Raw genomic sequence first — 25,665 nt, 5'->3', positions numbered from 1 at the left:
ATTAAAACTGTAAAAGGCAGAGACAAAGACACCATTACAAGATTCAAAGGTAATACCTAAAGAAATCATATCACTTAACCTACAGAAAGGAAAAAGATCACAGCTGTTTAACTGGACACTTTCTAAGATAAAAGATAAAGCAAAGAAAGTGGGTTCAAATGAAGGACCAAGAATTTTGGTTAAATAAACAAAATTTCAAGTGCACATTATTAAAAATTAGAAATTAGCAAAGATATGAAATATGAAATTAGCTTCTATAACGAATAGATTACAGGGCGTAAGGGTGATCGTATCTCATCTGAAGATTAAGCAATCTCCAAAATCTGTTGTAGATTGCAAATTCCAAGGTGATGCAAGAAAAGCTGGCAATCAGGAAACTGAAGTCCTCAGTAGCTCCTGCTAAGATTTCATATAGCTTAGGAAAGCAACTTCCATAATTTGGGCCTCAACTTTCTCATTTGCAAAATTAGAAGGTTTGATTGTGAGTCTCTCTTGGTTATAAAAAAAAATGATTCTAGTTTAATATGGTTTATGGCTGACATATATGGCAAGAATACAGAAGGTAAGCCATGAGAACATATCAATGATTACTTACGGTGTGAGGCAGAGGAGAAACGTGACAGCATTATGACAATGCAGTAAATTACTACTTTCATGTGGTAAATAGTATAACAAGTAGTCTGAAATTTTTCCAGCAGCTTGACAAGATATTTACAACCAGGAAATAGCCTTAATTATCTAGGTCACTAATTCATGGAGGCATAATCAAGTAACGATTATACATTTTAATGTATGGTACCAAAATACCATGCTTACCTTTTGAAGGTCATTTTTTAAGAACAGCATAGGTATTTTTGACATTATGTTTTGCTTATAAGAATAAAAATATTTGCATTGTCAGAAAAAATGTAAATCACTGGTAAGAAGAGAAGATGCTAGAAGGTGTAGGTTTTAGATGGAATAATAAGTTCATGACTCACATGCCAATCAGGCACTCTAGATAAAGAAAAAATGTTCTATATTCCTGTATTAGCAATGGTTCATCATGAAAGCATTTGATATTTTCACTTAAAAATTAACTCACCAAGTAGAAGCATTTTTATGAAATATGACATGAAACAGTGATTCAGAGCTGCCCACTTCCTCAAAGGAACCAAGATGACATACAGTAAAACATGTATAAATGATATGTAACTTTGAACATATATATACAAACTAAGTTCAATTTCCAATCTCATATTCTCTCACCTACAAATAAAAGCACTTAATTATAAAAGGTTTGCCCTTAAAGTCACACCAAGACTAAGAACTTAAGTATTTCCCATATGAAATAGCCATTAGACTTTTCCAGACTATTTAATTTTTAATTTCAGGTACATGAATAGTACTTTTTAGGAAAAAAAACCCATAAACTCCCCTATCTTACTCTCTCAAAGAAAACTAAAAACTTTGTACATAAGAAAGCTTTCCTAGAAAACACTTGCTTTACAATGACTAGTTCAAAGGTAGGCAAGAAGGCTCAATGAGCAAAGAAAAAATAAGGGAACTAACTGCTTACTTGATGGAGGAAATAATCAATGCTACAAATGACATATTTTAAATCTCATTAAGAGCAAGTCATGGTAATTACCCTCAAAAAAGTTCTAATACTAAGATTTAAGAAATAGCACACTTCTGAAACGTACACACATTGTTACACCACAGTGGAACTTACCATCTTGGTTAGAAAAGTGTGCATCTGATGCAGACACTACTTAGTCTGTTCTTTTATTGTAATATGTGACCAGTAGCTGACTCATTTAACCTCATCATCAATAAACAATATATTTCCTTTACTCTTTTTTTTTTTAAAGGATTTTATTTATTTATTTGGCCGCGTTGGGTCTTCGTTGGTGCACGCAGGTTTTCCCTAGTTGCGGCGAGTGGGGGCTACTCTTTCGTTGAGGTGTGCGTGCTTCTCATTGCAGGGCACAGGATTTAGGTGCGTGAGCTTCAGTAGCTGTGGCTCACGGGCTCTAGAGCACAGGCTCAGTAGTTGTGGTGCATGGACTTAGTTGCTGCACGGCATGTGGGATCTTCCTGGACCAGAGCTCAAACCTGTGTCCCCTGAATTGGCAGGTGGATTCTTAACCACTGCGCCACCAAGGAAGTCCTATTTCCTTTACTCTTACAGGAAGAATTTTTACTTACGTTTGTAAATTAAATATCTATTAAATTGACTCTATTAAATTGATTGTTTCAACTCTGAGTATATGCAGAAATGCCAATATGAATGGGAGAAAGAATAAAATAAAACATTTGTGTTACCGCAGTCAATGTTATTTGTTCATATTTATTCATTCATTTATTCAATGTTATTCATTCATATTTAATTCTCATTAAATTTTATGTGAAATGGAGAACACATCCACAAAATTACCTGACAAGCAATGTGCACGAGGTAGACCAGCTCTTTAGATTCACAGCCATTTTTTGTTACTTCATTCTGTTCTTCTGAAAGTGAAAGCTATGTCAAAGAAGAAAGGGCAAAAGAGAGGAAGAGAAAGTCATGATTAATGAACAAAATAAAATAAGCATTCAATAATACCTGTCCCTCCCCATCAACTTAATGTAAGGTATGCCTTATAACAGAACTCTATTGCTTAAAGCAGATAAGATGAAGATTTCAGGATTTTTAAAAAATATGTTTCTACTTGCAAAAGAATAGATACATGTAAATGTATAACTGAATCACTCTGCTGTACACCTGAAGCTAACACAACATTGTTAATCAACTATACTCCAATAAAAAATAAAAATTAAAAAAATAAATAATAAATTAAAAATACGTTTCTAAAATTTTTCTTTGTAGCTTATATCTAAACTAGCAGAACGGTATAACAGCAGTAAATAAAATAGTACATTCATTCCAAAGCAGGCCTTCACATCCCTGAGGTACAGCACAAATGTGAAAGGAAGGCATTCAGGCGGGCCCTGAGAGACAGCGTGACCAGTGGTCTAAAAGAGCTCAGGCTCTATTACAGAGACTGCACGCTGGCTGCCAGAGAACAGGTTGGGCCTGCAGACACATTTTATTTCAGACTCACCATGCAGGTCTGAACACTGGATTTTATTTTATTTTTATTTGAACCAGCAGCTAACATTTAGGAACTAGGCAGTCTCATATGAAAAATACAGATTTCTGACTTCTATTGAAAAATCTGAAAATCTGAACTACTAGACCCATATTCTCACATGGTCAACAAGTGGCTGGAGCTAAGTGACCACCCGCCTCTGAATGAGGCAAGTATTCTCCCAGAGACTTTGTCACAGAAGTGATTACTCTTTATTTTTTAGTCAATATCTAGGTTGAATGTTAACTGTCATTCATCATGCTACTTGCTTTGTTATTTTTTTACACCCTACTCACTTCACTCATTTATTTACATATCCTTCCCATCTAGGGATGTGAATCTGCAAACTCAGCTCCAGATACAGACAACCCTGAGTTCAAAAGTGCCACTAACTGGTTATATAATGTTGACCTACCTACTTAATCTCTCATCTGGAAAATGGGAATGATATAATAACACCTATTCCCGAGTTCGTTAAATGAGATAATGCATTTAAAGTGTTTACCAAGGTGCCTGGCACTCAGTAAGTACTTAATAAACATTACCTATCATTATAGTTAATGTTATAAGAAATATAAAGTTGATGAGAATATAGTCTCTATTTTTTGAAAGCAGTATCACTGGAAGTATTAAAAAAGAAAAGAAAAGAAAAAAAAAACCTCCTGGTATTAAGTAGGAGAAGTTCAGAGGATAATGATCATTCTCACACTAGCCAAAAATAAGCCAGATTAACTACAAAATGAGTTTTTTAAAAAGTGAAGAGAAACCTACACGAACTAAGTTGCAAACAGGGACAAGACTTTCCTGAGACAGAAGAGATTCGTATGGGTGTGCTCTGATACCTGGCAAAGACGCAGGAGGATAAAGAACCTGCCTTAGACACGGTAAGGAGAAACCAGCCAAACCCCAACTGACTGCATGTGTACTGGAGTGACAAACTAAAATTCCAAGGAGCACCATCAACACCTACCCAGCAACTGACTCCCACAGGTGTTCACCAAGTGGACACAGTCAGTACACCAACGGCGGGGCAGGGGGAGAGAGCAGGAGAACTGAGAGATGTGAACCCATGAAGTGTGTGGAGTCTCCCCAAGCACAAGTCAGCGCAGTGGAGACGGGAGAGAAGGCAAGAAAGCTGAGAAAGATCCTCTGCGGCTCTCGGGGCATTTAACAACTGGTGACTGGAGGTGGCACAGAAAAGCTGAGAGAAACCCCACTGAGGCATCGCGGGTGCTATAAGAGTATAAGGCAGCTACACACTAGGATCTGGGCAAGGCTAGCCGGAAGAGAGCACTTGTTGGCACAAAAAGCTGGGGAGCAAAGAGAACTAACAACCAGGTGGGTTGCTCTCCCTCAGTTCAGAAAACTAGAGGCTTAGCAGTAAAGCACAAAGAGATCTCACCAATCTTCACTTCTCCCTACTGAAAAAAACAAACTTCCTGAACTTACACTCAAAATATTTAAAAGTAATGAGAAACTAAAGCAAAGTTGCCAAAGGCCAGGTCTATAACAGCCATAGGTCAGCTTAACTCAGGGCCCCATCAAACATGACTAACAAAATCTACCACAACAATCTAACAGAATGGAAAAAGAAGGGATAAGCCCATTCCTGAAGATAAAAATCACTGACTTTAGTCTCCACTGTCTCTTATATTACAAATTCGGCATAAAAAATTACAAAACATACATGGAAGCCAGAAATTGTGATCCAAGGTCAAGAGAGGAAACAGGATAAGGGACAGACACACAAATGGCCCAGATATTGAAATAATAAAAAGAATGTAAATTAATTATGGTAGAAATTCTAAAATTTAGTCTGAAAAGATAATATGTAAGAATATAAGAATATAGGGAATTCTAGCAGAGACTGATCTACAAATCATTCAAAAGAAATGCTAAAAATAAAACTATGCTGTCAGATATTAACAGCAAACTGAATATAATAAATGAAAGAATCACTGAACTTAAAAACAGGTCAACAGAAAGTATCCAAGATGAAAAAAAAACAGAAAAAAAAGAATGACCAAAAAATAAATAAATAAATAACAGTACAGTTAAGATCTCTGAAAGAATACCAAACAGACAAGCAATATGTACAACTGGCGTACTAGAAGGAAATGGGATTGGAATGGGGCAGAGAAGTATTGCTGGGACAACAGATGAGAACTTTCTAAAACAGGTAAAAGATACCAACTAACAAATACAAGAAACAGTGAACCCCAAATAGGATAAATTTCAAAAATCACTACTAGGGGGCTTCCCTGGTGGCGCAGTGGTTGAGGGTCCGCCTGCCGATGCAGGGTACACGGGTTCGTGCCCCGGTCTGGGAGGATCCCACGTGCCGCGGAGCGGCTGGGCCCGTGGGCCATGGCCGCTGAGCCTGCGCGTCCGGAGCCTGTGCTCCGCAGCGGGAGAGGCCACAGCAGTGAGAGGCCCGCGTACAGCCAAAAAAAAAAAAAAAAAAAATCACTACTAGGCATATCATAATCACACTTTTGAACAACAAAATAAAGACAAGAATCTTTAAAGCAGGCAAAGAGAAAAACATATAACATTAAGGGGAAAATAGATAAGTGACAGCTAAATTCTCACCAGAAATAAGAGAGGCCAGGAGACAAAAGAGAAACAGAGTTAAAGTGCTAGAAGAAAAATACTGTCAATTCTATATCCCACTAAAATAAACTTCAGAAAATTAAGAAATATAAACAAATTTACAAGTGACAAAAGCTGAGAGAATATGTTTCTAACAGACCAGTGCAACATAAAAGCTAATACAACTTTCTAAGATTGAAGGGAAATAGTACTAGACAAAACCCCAGAACTTCAGGAAGGAATAAACAACATCAGAAAGGGTAAGTATTAAGTAAACATAAAACACCTAAATTCTCAACAGTAATAGACAGTAGAAGTTTGAGACTATCTTAATAGTTTTGAGAAAAGAAAACAAATTAACCAAGGTTTTATTCATACCTAAACCTACAAGAAAAGAGAGAAAAAAAAAAAGAATTTTCTGATGAATGAAAACTTAATGAATTTGGACTTCCCTGGTGGTGCAGTGGTTAAGAATCCACCTGCCAATGCAGGGGATACGGGTTCGAGCCCTGGTCCGGGAAGATCCCACATGCCATGGAGCAACTAAGCCTGTGCTCCACAACAAAAGAAGCCACCACAATGAGAAGCCTGCACATCACAATGAAGAGTAGCCCCCACTCACTACAACTAGAGAAAGCCAGCACGCAGCAACGAAGACCCAACGCAGCCAAAAATAAATAAATAAGCAAATAAATAACATTTTAAAAACAAGACACAAAACAAAACTCATTAGCTCCCATCAACAAATCCTCACTAAAAAGACTTCCAAAATATGTACTTAAAGATGAAAAAGGGGGCTTCCCTGGTGGCACAGTGGTTGAGAGTCCACCTGCCGATGCAGGGGACACGGGTTCGTGCCCTGGTCCAGGAAGATCCCACATGCCGTGGAGCGGCTGGGCCCGTGAGCCATGGCCGCTGAACCTGCGCGTTTGGAGCCTGTGCTCCGCAACGGGAGAAGCCACAACAGTGAAAGGCCCGTGTACCGCAAAAAAAAAAAAAAAAAAAAAAAGATGAAAAAGGATTCCAGGATAAAGAACTAAGGTATAAAGCAGAAATATTGAGCAAAGAATTCAGCAAGTAAGTATTACATCTAAACAAATCTTAACGTATAACAAAAATAATGATTAATTATAAGAAATAAAGAGATGAAACTATAAATCCTGAACAACACTACCATGGAAGACAAGAAAGAGTAATCCCACTTAAAACATTCTAAGTGCTGGTATTGCTTGAGAGAGAAAGTAAAGACACTGATAAACTTCAGACTAAAAATTAGGTGTTCAAGTTAAATTTTTAATGGTAGCCACTAAAAGAACAGAAAAACCCGCTGTAACTTCCAAACAATAAAGAGGGAGGTAAAATTTTTAAATGTCAATACCTGTAACAGAATTAAGAATAGAAGAAAATCAATCTTCCTAAGTAGAACAGAAGGGGGGGGAAGGAGAGAGCAAATTTCCAAATTAAAGCAAGGAGATGGGGTGGAGGGAATTAAAAGCAAAACAGTATAGTCAAATGGTTATCAACAAAATGGTGGAGTAGGCAGCTCCAAACTCCAGTCCGTTCACAGAAACATGAGAAAACAAGCAAAAACTCTCAGAACGAACTTTCTCACTACTCTAGAAAACAGCAGAAACCCATGAACATGTTCAGGGTGAGACACATGCACGCAAAGGGCATAATAAGACCCTAAGCTTTAACCTCTAATTAAACTTTAGCTAAGACAGAGCTGTAAACAGCTTGGTTAAGTGTTGAATGAGCACCCCACCACAAAGGAAATGTGCAAAGACTGGGGAAGTGGCTTTTTGTTTGTTTTATTTTTAGCTCCCAGCATTCAAGGAATTCCCTGACAAAACCCTTCTGGAACACAAGCTAAAAGAAGAGAGCGTTCAGTGAGCACCTATGACAAGAAATACAGTCTTTGCAAAAACAGCCTGGAAAGGTCACAAACAGACAACTGCAGCCTTCACAAAAAAAGACAGCAAACCTGTATAAAGGGGTGGAATCTGATTCCCAGGGTTACACATTATAACAGTCAAATGTCCAGTATGCAACAACAAAAAAAAAATCACAAGATATGCACAAAAAACTTCACAAGAAAAAATAAATAAAACAAAAGAAAATATCCCTGAGAAGTCCGGATACAAAATCTAGTAGTTTTTTTTTTTTTTGGCTGTGCAGTGCAGCTTGTAGGATCTTAGTTCCCTGACCAGGGATGGAACCCACGCCCCCTACAGTGGAAGCAAGGAGTCCTAACCACTGGACCACCAGGGAAGTTCCAGTTTAGTAGATTTTAAATAAACTACATAAAATACACTCAGAGAGCTCAAAGAAACTACACAGAACTAAAGGAAAGCAGGAAAACAATGTATGAATAAGTGAGCATATCAATAAAAAGAAAGAAAAAAAAGGAACCAAACACAGACTTGGGGGATGACAAATCACTATCTAAAATGAAAATTTCACTAGAAGAGATCAACAGCAGATTTAGGCAGGAAGAAGAATCAGTTTACTTAAAGAAAGGGCAAATAAAAGTATACAGTCCAGGGCCCTGGTGGTCCAGTGGTTAGGACTCCACGCTCTCACTGCTGAGGGCCCAGGTTCAATCACTGGTCAGGGAACTAAGATCCTGCAAGCCACCCAGCACAACCAAAAAAAAAAAAAAAAAAGTGAAAGAAAGTATACACTCCAAAGAACAGAAAGAAGAAAGAATTAAGGAAAATGAAAAGTACCTAAGAGACTGTAGGACACCATAAAGAGGACCAAAACAATACATTATGGGAATCCCAGAGGAAAAAGAAAAAGTCAGACATAATGAGATTATTTGAGAAGGGATATTAGGAAGATGCAGGAATAGGAGAGCCCCAACTCTAGACCCCTTCACAAAAACAGGTAATAGCAACTGTCCATCAAAGTTTCTAAAGTTATCACAAAGGGCCACAATAAACCAGATGAAAAGATGAGTCACAAATGGGGATAAAAATCTTTGTAATACACATTGACAGATTCCTTGAACATAATATATAGCGAAAAAAATGAGATAGGTGTATACCCACCCCAACATCTTGAAAAGTATCTGGAATTTAAGTGGGGATCACTAATTATTTGATGAATGACTGAAGAAGCAAACATTGTCTCACTGGAATACAGCACTCATTTTCAAAACTGAATTCATTCTCTTTCCCTGCATATTCTCTTCTACCTCTTGAATTCCCAAAGTAAATAAATATAACTATTCACCCAATTGACCAACCTAATCACCCTTGATTCCTCTACCACCCCCTCCTCTCCACACACCCTTTCTTTTCATATTCCCAGGGTTAAGATCTAACCTAGACCTTTGATTCCTTAATCTCTCCTGTCTTCCCAAAACTTGTCTCTCACACCCGTTCCTTTCTTCCTGTTCTCCACTGCTACTTCCCTAGTTCTGGGCCTCGCTGCATCTGGTCTACACCAGGGGTCCCCAAGCCCCGGGCCACGGACTGGTACCAGTCTGTGGCCTATTGGGAACTGGGCCGCACAGCAGGAAGTGAGCGGCAGGTGAGCGAGTGAAGCTTCATCTCTATTTTCAGCCGCTCCCCATTGCTTGCATTACTACCTGAGCTCCACCTCTTGTCAGATCAGCAGTGGCATTAGATTCTCTTAGGAGCACGAACCCTACTGTGAACTGCGCACGCGAGGGATCTAGGTTGCACGCTCCTTATGAGAATCTAATGACTGATGATCTGAGGTGGAGCTGAAGTGGTAATGCCAGCACTGGGGAGCGGCTGCAAATACAGATTATTGTTAACAGAGAGGTTTGACTGCACAGAGACCATAATAAATCAATTGCTTGCAGACTCATATCAGAACCCTATCAGTGGGCTTCCCTGGTGGCGTAGTGGTTAAGACTCTGCCTGCCAATGCAGGGGACACGGCTTCAAGCCCTGGTCTGGGAAGATCCCACATGCCTCGGAGCAACTAAGCCTGTGCACTATAACTACTGAGCCTGTGCTCTAGAGTCCGCAAGCCACAGCTACTGAAGCCCGCGCACCTAGAGCCTATGCTCCACAACAAGAGAAGCCACTGCAATGAGAAGCCCACGCACCGCAACCAAGAGGAGCCCCCGCTCGCCACAACTAGAGAAAGCCCACGCGCAGCAACGAAGACCCAATGCAGCCAAAAATAAATAAATAAATAAATATATGTGTGTGTGTGTGTGTGTGTGTGTGTACATATATATTTTATTTATTTATTTATTTTTATTTTTTTAAAAACCCTATCAGTGAGTGGCAAGTGACAATTAAGCTGCATCTGGTGGCAGGCTTTACAGTGGCAAGTGAGTTGCTGTACTTCAATCGTACAGCTGCATCTGGTGGCAGGCTTTAAGTCAGAATCCGACACTTGTTTTAGTCCACCCATGGCCCGCCCATTATTTTATTCACCACTTCCGTCTGCGCCTCTTTCCCATACTGCGCAGTTTTCTCAGTCATAGTTTTGGTAAGCCCACAAGCTAACCTTAGCCAAAATGAGTAAAAAATAAACATCACTGGAGAGCTTCTTTGAAAAGGGGGGAAGACCCAATGAGGCGACAGCAGAAGACTCTAAGAGTGCCAACAAGAAGAAAGCTGCTTTTAAAGGAAAATACCAAGAGTCCTACTTAAATTACGGGTTCATCACAACAGGTAATTCACATTCTCCAAGCCCAATTTGTATAATATGTGGCGACTGGCTATCCAACCAAGCCATGAAACCTTCAAAACTGCTTCACCACGTGGAGACCAAGAACCCTGCATTAAAAGACAAGCCTTTGGAGTTTTTCAAAAGAAAAAAACGTGAACACGAAGAACAGAAGCAATTATTGAAGGCCACCATTTCATCAAATGTGTCTGCCCTGAGAACATCGTTCTTAGTGGCTGACCACATTGCTAAAGCTAAGAGAAGCCCTTTACTATTGGTGAAGAGTTGATCCTGCCTGCTGTTAAGGACATGTGTTGTGAACTTTTAGGAGACACTGCAGTTCAAAAGGTGGCACGTGTTCCTCTTTCGGCTAGCACCATAACTAGACAAATTAATGAAATAGCAGAGGATACTGAGGCACAATTGTTAGAAAGGATTAATGAGTCACCGTGGTACACAATCCAGGTTGACAACTCTACCGATGTTGACAACAAGACAACAATGCTTGTTTTTGCGCGATACATTCTTCAGGAGCATGTGCATGAGGATACGTTATGTGCACTTTTGTTGCCAACCAACACCACAGCTGCAGCACTATTCAAGTCTTTGAATGATTACATATCAGGAAAACTGAATTGGTCATTTTGTGTCGGTATATGCACAGACAGAATGGCTGCCGTGACTGGACGGCTTTCTGGTTTCACTACTCGGGTCAAAGAGGTCACTTCTGAATGTGAGTCTACGCACTGTGTCATCCATAGAGAAATGCTGGCTAGCTGAAAAATGTCACCTGAACTTAACAACGTTTTGCAGGATGCTATTAAAATTATCAGCCACATTAAAGTACATGCCCTTAACTCACGTCTGCTCACGCAGCTCTGTGAGGAGATGGACACAGAGCACACACGTCTTCTCTTATACACAGAGTGAGATGGCTTTCTAAAGGTAGATCACTAGCCAGAGTTTCTGAGTTAGGAGAGCCGCTCCACAGATTTCTTTTAGAAAAACAGTCACCACTGGCAGCACATTTCAGTGACAGAGAATGGGTCGCAAAACTTGCTTACTTGTGTGACATATTCAATCTGCTCAACAAACTCAATCTGTCACTTCAGGGGAGAACGACAACTGTGTTCAAGACGGCAGATAAAGTGGCTGCATTCAAAGCCAAACTGGAATTATGGGGGCAATGAGTGAACAGTGGGATTTCTGACATCTTTCAAACATTAGCAGAGATTTTGAAAGAGACTGAGCCAGGGCCTTCTTTCTCCCAGCTGGTGCATGATCACCGGTCTCAGCCTTCAGAAGAGTTTGAGTGTTACTTCACAACCACAAAAGACCCCGGAACTGGGAAGGAATGGATCCACAACCCATTTGTGAATAAGCCAGGTGAACTGACTTTGTCTGTGCTAGAAGATAATCAACCGCTTGAGATCACAAATGACGGTGGCCTTAAAAGTATGTTTGAGACAACGTCAAATCTCCATACATTCTGGATTAAAGTCACGGTGGAACATCCTGAGATTACCACAAAAGCACTGAAAAGCCTGCTTCCATTCCCAACATCCTATCTTTGTGAAGCAGGGTTTTCTGCAGGGACAGCAACCAAAGCGAGATTACGGAGTAGATTGGGCATAAGCAACACACGTCGGGTGTCACTGTCTCCCATCACCCCCAGATGGGACCATCTAGTTGCAGGAAAACAAGCTCAGGGCTCCCACTGATCCTGCATAATAGTGAGCTGCATAATTATTTCATTATATATTACAATGTAATAATAACAGAAATAAGGTGCACAATAAATGTAATGCACTTGAATCATACCAAAATACCCCCCCCCCCCGCCCCGGTCCGTGGAAAAACTGTCTTCCACAAAACCCGTCCCTGGTGCCAAAAAGGTTGGGGACCCCTGGTCTAGACAACTGCAGACTAGATGATTACAGTGGTCTTCTAACTGGTCTCTTTCCACTTCCTACTACACACTGATCATGGTACTTTCTTCTCAAAATCCCTCAATACTTTGTCAGTTCCTACTAAGAAATTAATTTAAAGGCAAAGTCCAAATACCTTAGATGAGCCCTGAAGGATGGCATTTCTCCAAATTATCTTCTAAACCACTATGAAAGATTAGGCTACATTCGCCTATAGAAACTTATGACATGAACATAATGATTTATTTTTACTTCCTTCAACTTAATGATATCTCAATCCTTTGCCTATAAGAAATGGAAAACAGAATTTCCAAGTCCCATACTTCTGGATTCCTTACAAATTTATTTTTGGAGTTTTTTTCCCTATACTGAATTCACTTTCTATCACCATGGAAACCAATCTGAAATTAGTGTTGTTAGGATCTTTAAAAATACAACTCTATTCAGCAAGCCTTCAAATATTCAAAAAAGTCCTTTCTCTGCATGGAGAATGGAAATCAGCGTAAAGCTGGGTAAAAATACATCACCCCACCCACATGAAAAACATTCATCAAAGCTTAATCAACAGACTGCAAATGGGGCAAAGAAGGAGTTCTCTTCTTTTTATTCACCTTTTATAATGCTATTACGGTTTCAGTTATTATGGGTTCACTATGACATACCTATGGAGTTTGTAAACAGTTTTCTTCACCCACCATAGCTTGTAGTAGAATATGTAAACATGAAAAATAATTTCTGTTGCACAATATTATGTGGTCTGCTCATCCCAACCATCAACATCCTAAGATTCAACACTGAAAATACCACTTCAAAACACCTGGGCTGAGGATGCCAACTGGAAGAACAACTCTATATTTGAGTTACATCTTAGGTGGGTAAAGTGAAATAAGTTCTAATTTCAGAACATAGGGCAAAAATCAATGAGACAAAACTGCAATTCAAATTTCTTAGGAAAAAGCTAGAGACCTACATGCATCTTAATAAACTTAACAGTCAGTTTTTCCTTCCAGAACCGGAATAGAGCACTGTTTCCTCAGGTGAGTACCAGGTGAAGGAACTGGTTTGCTCATCTTTAAACACCAGAACCACCCTCAGCTCAATGAGAGGTCCACAGCATGAAGAATACATGGGAAATGAGATTAAATGACAGAACAGCAGAATCACATCTCCCATCTTACAGATGCTCACTCCAGAATATACACTTGTCAGGAAACAATACTTCAAGAATATTTTCACACTTCTATTGGCCAGAACTTTTTGAACAAACAGCTTTAGCAGCAGGGTTAAAGGAAGACTGAATGGGAACCCAAATAATAGAGCCCTCCAGAGAGACAGAAAGTCTTTTCTCTCCCCAGAGCCATCTGTTTGTGAAAAAGAACCTTTCCTTCTTTTCCCCAGAGAGGATGTGTTTACATTCCAGAGCAGTGTTCCCTCTCTCCATCTCCAGAAAGGCAGATGGACAGAAGTGCCAGCTAGCCTATATAAACTCCACGTTTCATAATTTCAGAGTTTGTCTCTCGTGGTACAAAATCCCAGCGTACTCACAGGGTATATCTCGTTCTCACATCACCTGGAGAACAAGCCCCTTGCACAGCAGCTTCAGTAGAGAACACTCAGGAAACAGGTATTACATTCATACTTTTTCTGTGCTGTATTTCAGTCAAAACCTGAGCTCTCGTATTCAGGTTAATTTAACTTAATGCTTTATACGAAACTGGATAAAAAGAAACATTAACTCACAGCTTCAGATAACGGAATGATAAAAGAAAATGTAAACCCACATAGTCACCTAATGTTCTACACACTAGATGGCGGTATCACATAAAGCACAGCAGAAAGAGACTCACGCCCCAATAGCATCAAGCTGAGTAAACTGATTATATATCTTCGCGTGTGGCAAGAGATTTTTTTCCTTCTTACTGAAAAATAGTTAGTGAATGTGAATAAATGTTTGTTTTTGGACAATGGAGATGATACAAGGAGAAGTGCAATAAAGATAATAAATATACAGAATTTAAAACTACATGTGGTTTTACTTAATAAATAATAAGAAGCCCTTTCTAGCAATTGCTTATCTTTATATTTTTCTTCAGGTTTCAATTTCTGTAAATAAAATATAACACTTATACATCAAATCCTGTAGAGTCTGTTCAAAGTACTATTCAGGGAGAAAATGTCCAAACTCAAATGCACTTATTAAAAAACAATGACCAAAAACAAATAAAATATCAATAGTACCTACACAATTTTATTTATCTAAGGAAAAAAGTATGCTTAGGAATTAATAGTTAATTAATAATAGGGAGGGAGAAATGAAAGGCGGGAGGGAGAAGACAAAGAGTCTCACGTTGATGAATAAAATCCCAAGCTGGTTTCTTGATGAGACCAAGTGTTAAGAATATCTTGTACACAACAATTTATACCCACAAATTTGAAAGCCTACATTAAACGGACAATTTTCTCAGAAAAGATAAAAACTGACCTAAGGAGACATTGACTAGACCTAAAAAGAATCTGACTAGACCAATAATCAAATTATAAGTTGAAATGGTAATTAAAGATTAAGCCCTCAAATGGGACGAAACAGGAAAACTGTACTAAACTTTCAAAGAACAGGTAATTCCCATTTCCACAAACTATTCCAAGACATTTACTTTTTAAAGGGTATGGGGCAGTGAAGTTCCCTAACAGGCTAGTGGACAAGTATAGTACACAGACCAACAGCACTAATGAACATAGACACAAAAATCATAAAATCCTGATAAGAGTGAAAAAGGGAATTTATTTTTTAAATATTTAGCCCAGAAGTAGAGTATGTCCTAGGAATACAAAGATGTTTCAACAATCTATTTCTGTGACCAGAGTAATGATCTGTACTAATTTTTAAAGACAGCTTATTCATGCTCTATATAAAAGTGGACTAAGAACTAAGAACATGACATGGTACAGCCTCTCCTGCTGCGTCATTACATCCTTTTACCTCTTCTTCACCTTGTCACATCCCCAGTTCATTTAAGTCAGAGCTCACAGTTCATCTTAGCTAGAAGGATCATTAGCTGTCATCTGGTTATTCTAGTGTATCCAGTATGAAGATAAGGAAAACAAGACCAAGATTAACTGACAATCTCCCTCAAGGTCAAGACTGTGTGGCACAATGAGAGCATCCTGCCAGCTGGCCACACCCACTCCACCCCACACCAGTATCCTTTCTCCTCAACAAGACAATGCCATATTATGTCACGTGTTACAACTGAAAATAGTGAACTGATACTTGAACAGGAAAATCAGAGATAGGCTAAGGTCTGCTATAACTGAGCTGAAGTAGGATTTGAACACAGATGTGCAGTCAAAAGCATACGTGTTGCCAATTCACTGGGAAAAGTATACACAGGCTTGGTAATTATTTTATCAGGCACAAATTAAATTACAAACAGGAATGCTGGAGGATGCTCAGTGTTTACAACAGCATCAAAAGGAATAAAATACTTAGGAATAAATTTAACCAAAAAACTGAAACACTTGTATGCAGAAAACTACAAAATATTGTTGAAAAAAATTAAAGAATAAGGGCAGACACCCCATGTTCAAGGACTGGAAGACAATATTATTAAGATGGCTATATTCTGCAAATTGAACTACAGAATCAACATAATTCCTATAAAAATTTCAACTGCTCCTTTTTTTAAAAAAAAAACAAAAATGGACAAGCTGATCCTAAAATTCACATGGAAATCCAGGGGACTTCAGAATAGACAAAACAATCTTGAAAAAGAAGAACAAAGTTGGCAGACACACAATTCTCAGTTTCAAAACACATTACAAAGTTACAGTGATAATAACAGTGTGGTACTGGCATAGAATATATATAGTCGAAAGGAATAGAGGTGAGAGTACAGAAATAAACTCATACATCTATCGTCAATAGATTTTCAACAGGAGTGCCAGGACCAACGGAGAAAGAACAGTCTTTCCAAAAGTGGTGCTCAAAAAAACTGGATATTCGCATCCAAAAGAATGAAACTGGACCCCCTACATCACACTATATACAAAAATTAACTCAAAATGGACCAAAGACATAAATATAAGTGATAAAACCATAAAACTCTTAAAAGGAACCACAGGAATAAATCTTCATATCAATCTTCATATTGGGTTAGGCAATGATTTCTCAGATATAACAACAAAAGCATACACAACCAAAGAAAAAAACAGATAAATCAGATTTTACCAAAATTACAAATTTCTATGCTTCAAAGGATACTATAAAGAAAGTTAAAAGACAACCCACAGGATGTGAGAAAATATTTGCAAATTATGTATCTGATAAGGGTCTAGTATTCCAAATAATATAAAGAATTCTTACAACTCAACAACAAAAAACAAATAACCCAATTAAAATGTGGACTTGATAGACATTTCTTCAAGAAAGTATGTAAATGGCCAACAGCACATCTGTCCAGTCACACCCACTAGGGTGCTATATTCAACAAGACATAGAAAACCAAGAGAATCAAAAACATGTGTTCACACAAAAAATCATACATGATTGTTTACAGTGGCCAAAAAGCAGAAACAATTCAAATGACAACAAACAAGAATGGTTAACAATATGTGGTAGGTCCACACAACAGAATAACATAAAGCCATAAAAAGGAATGAAGTACTGATAAATGCCACAACATGGATGAACCTTGAAAATACTAGGCCAAGTAAAAGAAGCCAGCACAAAAGACAACATAGTGTATTATTATATTTATATGAAATGTCAAGAATAGGCAAATCTACAGAGACAGAAAGCAAATAAACTTAGCAACAACTGTCAACATTTTAAATGTACATACCCTCTGACCCAGCAAATCCTCTTACAGGATTTTATTTAATGGATATATTCATATCAATAAAACCTGGAATATCCATCGATAGGGAACTGATTAAACTATGGTATAATAATAAAATGAAATATTATGTGGCTGTGAAAAAGAATGAGGTGAATCCAAATTACTGAAATTTAAAAAAATACAAAATATACTTTCAAGTAAAAAAGCAATTTTCAGGACAGTATGTATAGAATTCCATCTAGCTATATTTTTTAAAGGTTATAGATAGCTAGGTAGATAGTTATAGCTATAGCTCTATCTAGAGACACTGCTATTTATTTTATAAATATATAGAAAAATTCTAGACAGACACATAATAAATAGTTAATAAAAGAAATAGGGCATAAAGGGAATTTTAACTTGCATTTGTAGTTTTCATCATCCATTCTATTTGATGCTTTACTGTAAATAAATAAATAAATGCACACTCATAAGGAAAATATATTCTTATCCTATAAGAGCAAATTTAAATGGTGAAAAAACCCAAAATATTAAAAAAGCATTTTTAAAGCAGATTCTATCTCTTCTTCAAATTCATTCATGCAACAAATATTCATTGAGTGATTTTTTATGTGTCAGGCACTGTTATAGATAAATGCTGAGGTGGGAAAAAAAATAATAAAATATTTAGCATGCCAAATAGTGGTAAATGTTATGGAGAAAAATTAATTACAGAAGAGAGATGAAAACTGCTGGTGCCCAGGAATTGCCATCTTATGTACAGAAAGTACACTTGCTCTGAGAAGACAACAATTGATCAAGTATTTAAAAAAGGGAAGGTAGCAAGTTATGTGAATATCCAGGGAGAAGAAATTTCCAAGTAGAGGAAACAGAGAGTCCAGTGGTCCTGAGGAGGGAGCCTGTACACCGGAGGGAGAGCAGAGGCAACGGTGGCCAGAACTCTAAGTCTTAGGGGAGGAGAAGTAAGAGATGAGGTCAAAGAGGTTAGAGGTAGAGCTTGTAATCCACACAGGGAATTTCAAAGAATTTGACTTTTACTCTGAAAAACAGGAGAAATAATTGGAGGGGTCCGAAAAAGTAACATGATCTGCCTTAACATTTGAAAAGAATCATTCTTGCTGTTATGCCAACTATATAAGACTAATGAAATAATCCCCCCTGAAAGGACAACAGCTAACTTAAGATGACAGCTGAGACAGGCAGGGTGGCCAGATCCTGGATATATTTTAAAGACAGAGCCAAGAGTTTTGCTGATGGACTGGATGTGAGGAGTAACAAAAGGAAAGAAATCCAAGATGACTCCAAGGTTTGGCTGGTCAGGAACTGGAAAGATAGAGTTGCTATTCATCACGTTGGGGAACACAGCAGGAGGAGCAGGTTTGAGAGGGGACTGTACTAAGTATGCTAAATTTAAAAGGCTATTAGTCATCCAGTGAAGATGCAGAGAAGTCCGCTAGAGACACAATGCCACAATTCAAAGAAACCATTAAAATTTCCTTTGTATGTTATATGGTAATGATACTACTAACCCAAATTAACGCTTACATCTAAATTATTTTATAAGCAATTGTGTCTCTCAGTCTAAATAAAATTGAGAATCAGAATTTATAACATATAGGATTAAGAATAATTACTTTCATTTTATAACTGAAAGCCTTAAAGTTGAATATAATACTGTCAAATTTTTAAAATTTAGTGGACAGTGACATTTTCTAGGATACAATGGCCTACTGAAACTATAAATTCTCAGTATCTGAGGAAGAGAAAGAGATACAAATATGAGCACAAGAAATCCGTAAGTCTAAGAGAAATTCCTCAGATCAGAGTGAAAAAAAAAAAGAAGGTATGCAACTGCAGAATGTCCCACAACTGGGACATATTAATAGGCAAAACTGAGTCAGTCAACTGACAATATGAATACCTATGAGGATATAACAGAGCTACTGAGCTTAAGGTTGATGACGTCTTCCAAACACATTTTACTAAGTTTTCCTACTTATTTTCTCCACAGCACATACTGTCAATCCTATATTAAAAACAAGTAAAGATTCTGAGAAGGAGGATTCTGGGAAGATGGTGGAATAGGAAGCATCAGGAATCTCCCACCTAGACAGTAATTGCACTGGCAGAATCTGATGCAATTATTCTGTAACTCTGGAGTCTATTGAAGGCTTGGGACTTCCAGGTGAAGGCTTGGAGGATACACTGCAGAGAATTTTGGTCCATCTCAGCTCTTAGCACAGTAGCAGCTCCCCATCCCCAGCACCTCGGCACATGCCGCATACACTCAAGGAGCAGGCTGCACGCAGCTTGCGACAGCCAGGGTGGGCAAAAAGGAGGCTGCCCCATAAATAAGAAGGACCTGGGCTCTGATGGCTGCTCCTGATAGCAGAGGTGCACAAAGGCAGACAGTCATGTTGTTACACCCCCCATATTGTTGCAAGCCCCTCCCCCACTAGCTGAAGCAACTTCCCAAGAATTTAAAGGCCCAGTGCCCTTTCCCCTCCTTAATTTTTCTTCTTCCCCTTTGGGGAGCCAGACATTATAGACTAGGACATTCCAAACCAACTGCATACATGGGGAAGATGCCCAGGGACACGTGCAGGCTCAGGAAATACCTGAGGAGACCTTAAGTTCACACCTCAGGCTAGTCCTTGGCACAGAGTGAGGCTACAACAATTAAAAATAAAATAAAATAAACAAAAACAAAAAACAGCAAACGTCAGGGAAGGGGCAAAAATCAGATTTCCAAAGTTAGTTACTACTACCACATTCAAATGTCTGAATCAACAAAAAGCCATAAGGTACACAAAGAAATAGAAAACTATAGCCCATCCAAAGGAAAAGAATAAATCAACAGAAACAACCATAAAAAAAAAAAGTGATCGTAGATCTACTAGGAAAAGACTTTAAGATAACTTTTTTAAGATGCCCTCCAAAACTAAAGAACAATGTAGAAAAAGTAAAGAAAATGACATACGAACAAAATTGAAATATCAACAAAAAGACAAGTTCCTAAAAAGAAATTCTGCATCTGAAAGTACAATAACAACAATGAATATTTCACAAGAGGGACTTAAGGGCAAATTTGAGTAATCAGAAGAAAGAATCAGTGAACGTGAAAATATGACAATGGAAATTACAGAGTCTGAGGAACAGGAAAAAAAAAAAGAATGAAGAAAAGTGAACAGAGCCTACAGGACCTCTGGGGCACCATGCCATACACACTGTAGGAATCTCAGAACGAAACAGAGAGACAAAGGACAGAGAGAATACTAGAAGAAATACTTCCTGAAAACTTCCAAAATTTGATTGAAGATATGAATATAAATAGCCAAGAAGCTCAACAAACTCCAAGTAAGATGAACTTCAAGAAACCCACACAAGACACATTATAATCAAACTTTCAAAATCCAAATACAATGAAAGAATCTTAAAAGTAGCAAAGGGAGAAGCAACTAGTCACATACAAGGGATCTTCAATGAGATTATCAGATTTCTTATCAGAAACTTTGGAGGCCAGAAGGCAGTGGGGCAACAAATTCAGACTGCTAAAAGAACAAAATTGTCAACCAAGAATACACATCCAGCAAACCACCCTTCAAAAGTGAGAGATAAAATAAGACATTCCCAAATAAGCAAAAGCTGAGGAAGTTCATTAACATTAGGCTTATTCCGCAAGAGAGGCTCAAGGGAGTCCTCCAAGTTGAAATAAAATGATGCTTGATAATAACCAGAAAACATACAAACAAATAAAGACCTCAGTAAAGGTAAATACATGGGCAACCATAAAAGCTGGGATTGTGTAACAACGCTTCGTAACCAGTTTTTGCTTTCTACATGACTTAAGAAACTAATACTTTTTTTAAATTGTAAGTCTAAAAGCGAGTATTGGAAATTTAGTTTGTAACCCCACATTTTGTTTTCGACGTAATTTAAGAGACTAATGTATTTAAAAGAATTACTAGTTTATGTTTTAGGGACACACAATGTAAAAAGATGTAATTATATGACATCAACAACTGAAAGGTATGGGGACCAAGCTGTAAAGGAGCAGAGCTTTGGTATGTCATTGAAGTTAAGCTGGTATAATTAGAGTGTTATAACTTAGGATGTTAAATGTAATCCCCATGGTAACCACAAAGGAAATACCTATAGATAGACACAAAAGGAAATGAGAAAGGAATCGAAACATTTCACTACCAAAAAAAATAACTAAAAGCAAAAGAGGATGAATGCAAAAAATGAGGGACAAGAAATCTATAATACATAGAGAAAACAAATAGCAAAATGACGGAAGTAATTCTTCCTAATCAGCAATTACCCTAGATGAAATGGATTAAACTCTCCAATCAAAAGACAAAGATGGGCCCAATGGATTAAAAAAAAAAAGTGATCCAACTATACGCTAAAAGTCTAAAAGAAGACTCACTTTAGATTAAAAGACACAAACAGGTTATATAAAAAGAATTCCTAAAACTCAACAACAAAAACTAAACAACCCAATTCAAAAATGGGGGAAGGACTTTCAATAGACATTTCTCCAAAGAAGATATACAAATGGACAATAAGTACAAGAAAAGATGCTGAACACCACTAATCATTAGGGAAATGAAAACCTTGTTATACTCATTAGTTTTACAAAAATGTTCAAATGTTATATCATATATATGTTCATCCAGAACCTTGTCTCCTACAAGTGTTTGATTCCAAGCATCCAATGGCACATTACGCATATCTCTACTGCCTCATCATACCATGGACTATCCATGCTCTCTTTACTATTGGACATAGAGTCATCAGTGTCTTTAATCAGACCGGAGAACCAGGAATCAAGGGGGTGGAAATGGGAGTGGTACCACTCAGTGTTACTCATAGTGACTCACTAGCAAAATTAGTGTTTCCTGTCTCCATGACTACATGCTCTACTGGCCTAGTAGTCTTAGTTCCAAGCGGAGGAATGTTTCCACCAGAAAACACAACAATGATTCCAATGAACTGGAAGTTAAGAATGCTGTTCAGCCACTTTGGGCTCCTTATGCCTCTAGATCAACAGGCAAAGAAGGGCATTACGGTATTGGCTGGTATGACGGATCCTGATCCTGACTACCAGGGGGAAACTGGACAGCTCCTTCACAATGGAGGTAATGCAGAGTATGTCTGGAATAGATGGGATCCCTTAGGGTGTCCTTAGTATCACCATGCCCCATCATTAAACTCAATGGAAAATAACAAGAACCCAGTTCAGGAAGGACTATTAATGGCCAGACCCAGAATGAAGGTTTGGGTTGCCTCACCAGGTAAAGAACCGCAACCAGCCGAGGTTCTTGCTGAGGGCAGAGGGAAATACAGAATGAGTAGTGGATGAAGGCAACTGTAACACCACCTACAACTATATGACTGTTTACAGAATCAAGAACTATACTTGCCATGAGCATTTCCTCCTTATTTTGTTATGAATATGTTCCTGTGTGTGTGCGCATGCATGCACGTGTAACAAATATCTTTGTTTTCTTCCCTCTCTTATCACCTTATATAATGTAAGATTTATATCATGGTATTTAAGTATTTTTAACATTACATCACAGTATATTAGTTATGGGTTATCAAGAAGAGTAAACACTACCCAAGGACTTTGCATCCTCCTCTAGGAAAAGGGTTAATGTTTTTGGTTGTATGAAAAATAGTTGATGGTGCTAGGCAGAAGTATGACTTTGTTATTGTCTTTATTTGGCAATAAGTATGGTTTAAGGGGTGCCAAGTTGAGAAGGGGAAGACTGTGATGGTTAATCTTATGTGTCAGCTTTTGGGCAAACATTATTCCAAATGGTACTCTTATTTTTTAGATGAGATTAACAATTAATTCAGTAGATCCTGAGTAAAGCAGATGACCCTCCATAATGGAGAGGGAGATGGAGAGGGAGAAAAGAAGATTACCCTCCAATCACTTGCAGGTCTTAATAGAAAAAAAGGCTGACCTCCCCACTAGAAGAGGGAACTCTACCAGCAGAGCGCCCTTGGACTCAAACTGCAACAGCAACCCTTCCCTTGGTCTTCAGCCTACTCTGGAGATTTAGGACTTACTAAAGCTCCACAACCACATGAGCCAATCCTTAAAATCTAAATATCTATCTCTCTCTCCCTCTCTACACACACACACACACACACACACACACACACACACACACACACAAATTCGTTCCGTTTCACTACAGAACTCTAACATAGCTAATCACACTTTAAAATAATAATAAAATTGGGCTCCTTTAAAAAAGGACTGGTGGGTATCACAGTGTTAAAATACTGAGATATTGTACCACCAATGATCCATGCAACTATAGGGGCAAATGCTTTGCACAGGAGAAGGCCATCAGGACTCACCTCCAGTGCTATGGTTTATATCCACTCTGACTGGTTGTCACACTAGGGGGTCAAAATTTTTAACATCATTCCTTTTCACACTATACATAAATATCAATTACAAGTAACCTGAATGTTAAAGTCAAAACTATGAAACTTTTAGAAAAAAATAGGACAATATCTTTGTAACTTCAGAGCAGGGAAGGGCATCTTAAATATGACAGAAAAACTAAAGTCAGAAGATTTGTACAAACATACAACTACATAAAATAAAGAATAAAACAGTCAATGCCAGAACACTAAAAGCAGAATAAAGAGAGTGAAAGAAACATACCACAGGGTGAGAGAAAGTGTTTTTAGTTCACATACAAAAACAATAAAGGACTAGATGCAACATGAAAGGACTAAGATCCAAAATATGTAAAGCATTCCCATGAATGAATAAGAAAAATACAAGCAAATCTATAAAACAAAATGAGCAAAAGGCTTCATCTAGAGTTTAAAAAAATAGGAATCTCAAATGCTCAATAAACATTTGAAGAGCTGAGCAACCATATCAGAAATGAGGAGACTGCAAATCAAAATGCAGTGAGAGGGCTTCCCTGGTGGCGCAGTGGTTGAGAGTCCGCCTGCCGGTGCAGGGGACACGGGTTCGTGCCCTGGTCCGGAAGGATCCCACATGCCGCGGAGCGGCTGGGCCCGTGAGCCACGGCCACTGAGCCTGCGTGTCCGGAGCCTGTGCTCCGCAACGGGAGAGGCCACAGCAGTGAGAGGCCCGTGGACCGCAAAAAAAAAAAAAAATGCAGTGAGAAGTAGTTGGCATTTGTACATCAGGATTCACGTAGAACAATGTTCACTGAGATGTTGTTTAAAACAGCCAAAAACTGACAATAACCCAAATTTCAAAAAAATAAAAGAATCAATAAATTACTTGTGACATACGCACACTATGGATTAGTACACAGCTGTGAACAAACTGAACAAACTATGAGTACATACATCTGCAAGGATAAATTTCACAATGTTAAATGAAAGAAGCAAGAAGGAATACATTCAATAATGAAGCCCAAACTGGTTTGACATTTCAACTTACCCCCAAGAACCCCTGATCCTTCTAACCCTGCTCTACTTTTTTACCGTAACTCTTATCTTCTTGGCTGTCTTCTATGCTCTTGAAGAATGGGTCTTTGATTTTGGTTGTTGTTGTTCACTAATATAGCCAAGGCACCTGAAACAGTGCCTCGTATATAGTACTTGCTCAGTAAGTATTTGCTGAACAAATTAGAATAATTCCAATTATGTTAAGTTCAAAAAGGTAAACCTAAATGCCATATTGATTAGGAATGCATATAGAGAGTAAAACTGTTTTAAAAATGTAAGGTAATGAATATTACAAAAGTCATGGTATAAGTGACCTCTCGGGTAGGGAAGGCAAATGAAACACAAGAGGGACACAGGAAAATTTCTATCTCTTAACCTAGGCTTTAACATGTACATAAATATGTATACAAAATATATTACAAATGTGTTTTATATACATGTATATATATAATATACTTTACAATAAGAAAAATATTGAAAAAAAACTCCATTAGCACTTCTCTCCCTAACCCCTACTCCACCTTCACCCCAACTCTGATTTATCCATCACCACTATGACCCAACACAACAGTGAGGTAACGACTAAAACAGTTCATGCTATCAAACAGTGGCAAACTCTGTCTAGGGATCTGATAGAAATTCTGAAATTTATACAGATTCTTTTATACTGTTTCCACTTGAAACAGGAGTCATCGGGTGTCAAATATTAGTCAACAGAAGAGAAAAAAGTCTTCACATCAACCAATAAGACATCCATAGAAAGAACTACTTCTAAGTGTCACCTATCAGATACACAGATAAAGATATAAATATGTCTTGATTCAGTATGCAGGAAATATCTCGAATATACCTGTATGCTGCCAAACTCAACGTTCTCATAATGGAAATGTGCACATTCAGCCATCTTCGGAAAGTGACCTTTAGTGAAGGGTAACCTGAAGTACATGAAATAAATGAGATACAAGATACTGGAACAGTCAAAATTACTAAACTTAAGGAGGAAATAAAACAGGTTGAAGAGCTCATGCAACAAGCAAAACTATTTAATAAGCACATGCACATGAGCACATATATCCA

At 38.1% G+C, this 25,665-nt stretch overlaps 1 protein-coding gene across 5 annotated transcripts in view; it reads right to left on the bottom strand.

Annotated features, from left to right (window-relative positions):
* ARHGAP32 (Rho GTPase activating protein 32) overlaps positions 1-25,665 on the bottom strand; it is a 263,302-nt gene that overhangs the window by 97,143 nt on the left and 140,494 nt on the right. For 4 of the 5 annotated variants that reach the window (XM_027092877.1, XM_027092879.1, XM_027092878.1 and 1 more), the window contains 2 exons: positions 25,439-25,523; positions 2,420-2,506 (listed from right to left, as the gene is read on the bottom strand). In XM_027092877.1, the coding sequence (XP_026948678.1) occupies positions 2,420-2,506; positions 25,439-25,523 (172 nt within the window). Of the gene's footprint in view, positions 1-2,419; positions 2,507-17,530; positions 17,569-25,438; positions 25,524-25,665 lie in introns of those variants that run through there. The other variant, XM_027092881.1, reaches the window with a different exon arrangement.

This window comes from Aethalodelphis obliquidens, unplaced genomic scaffold, assembly GCF_003676395.1.
Source record: "Aethalodelphis obliquidens isolate GAN/ISIS:26980383/991018 unplaced genomic scaffold, ASM367639v1 scaffold82, whole genome shotgun sequence".
Classification (NCBI taxonomy): Eukaryota; Metazoa; Chordata; class Mammalia; order Artiodactyla; family Delphinidae; genus Aethalodelphis; species Aethalodelphis obliquidens.
The sequence above is the reverse complement of the archived record's forward strand: the minus strand, read 5'-3'. Positions and strand labels throughout refer to the sequence as shown.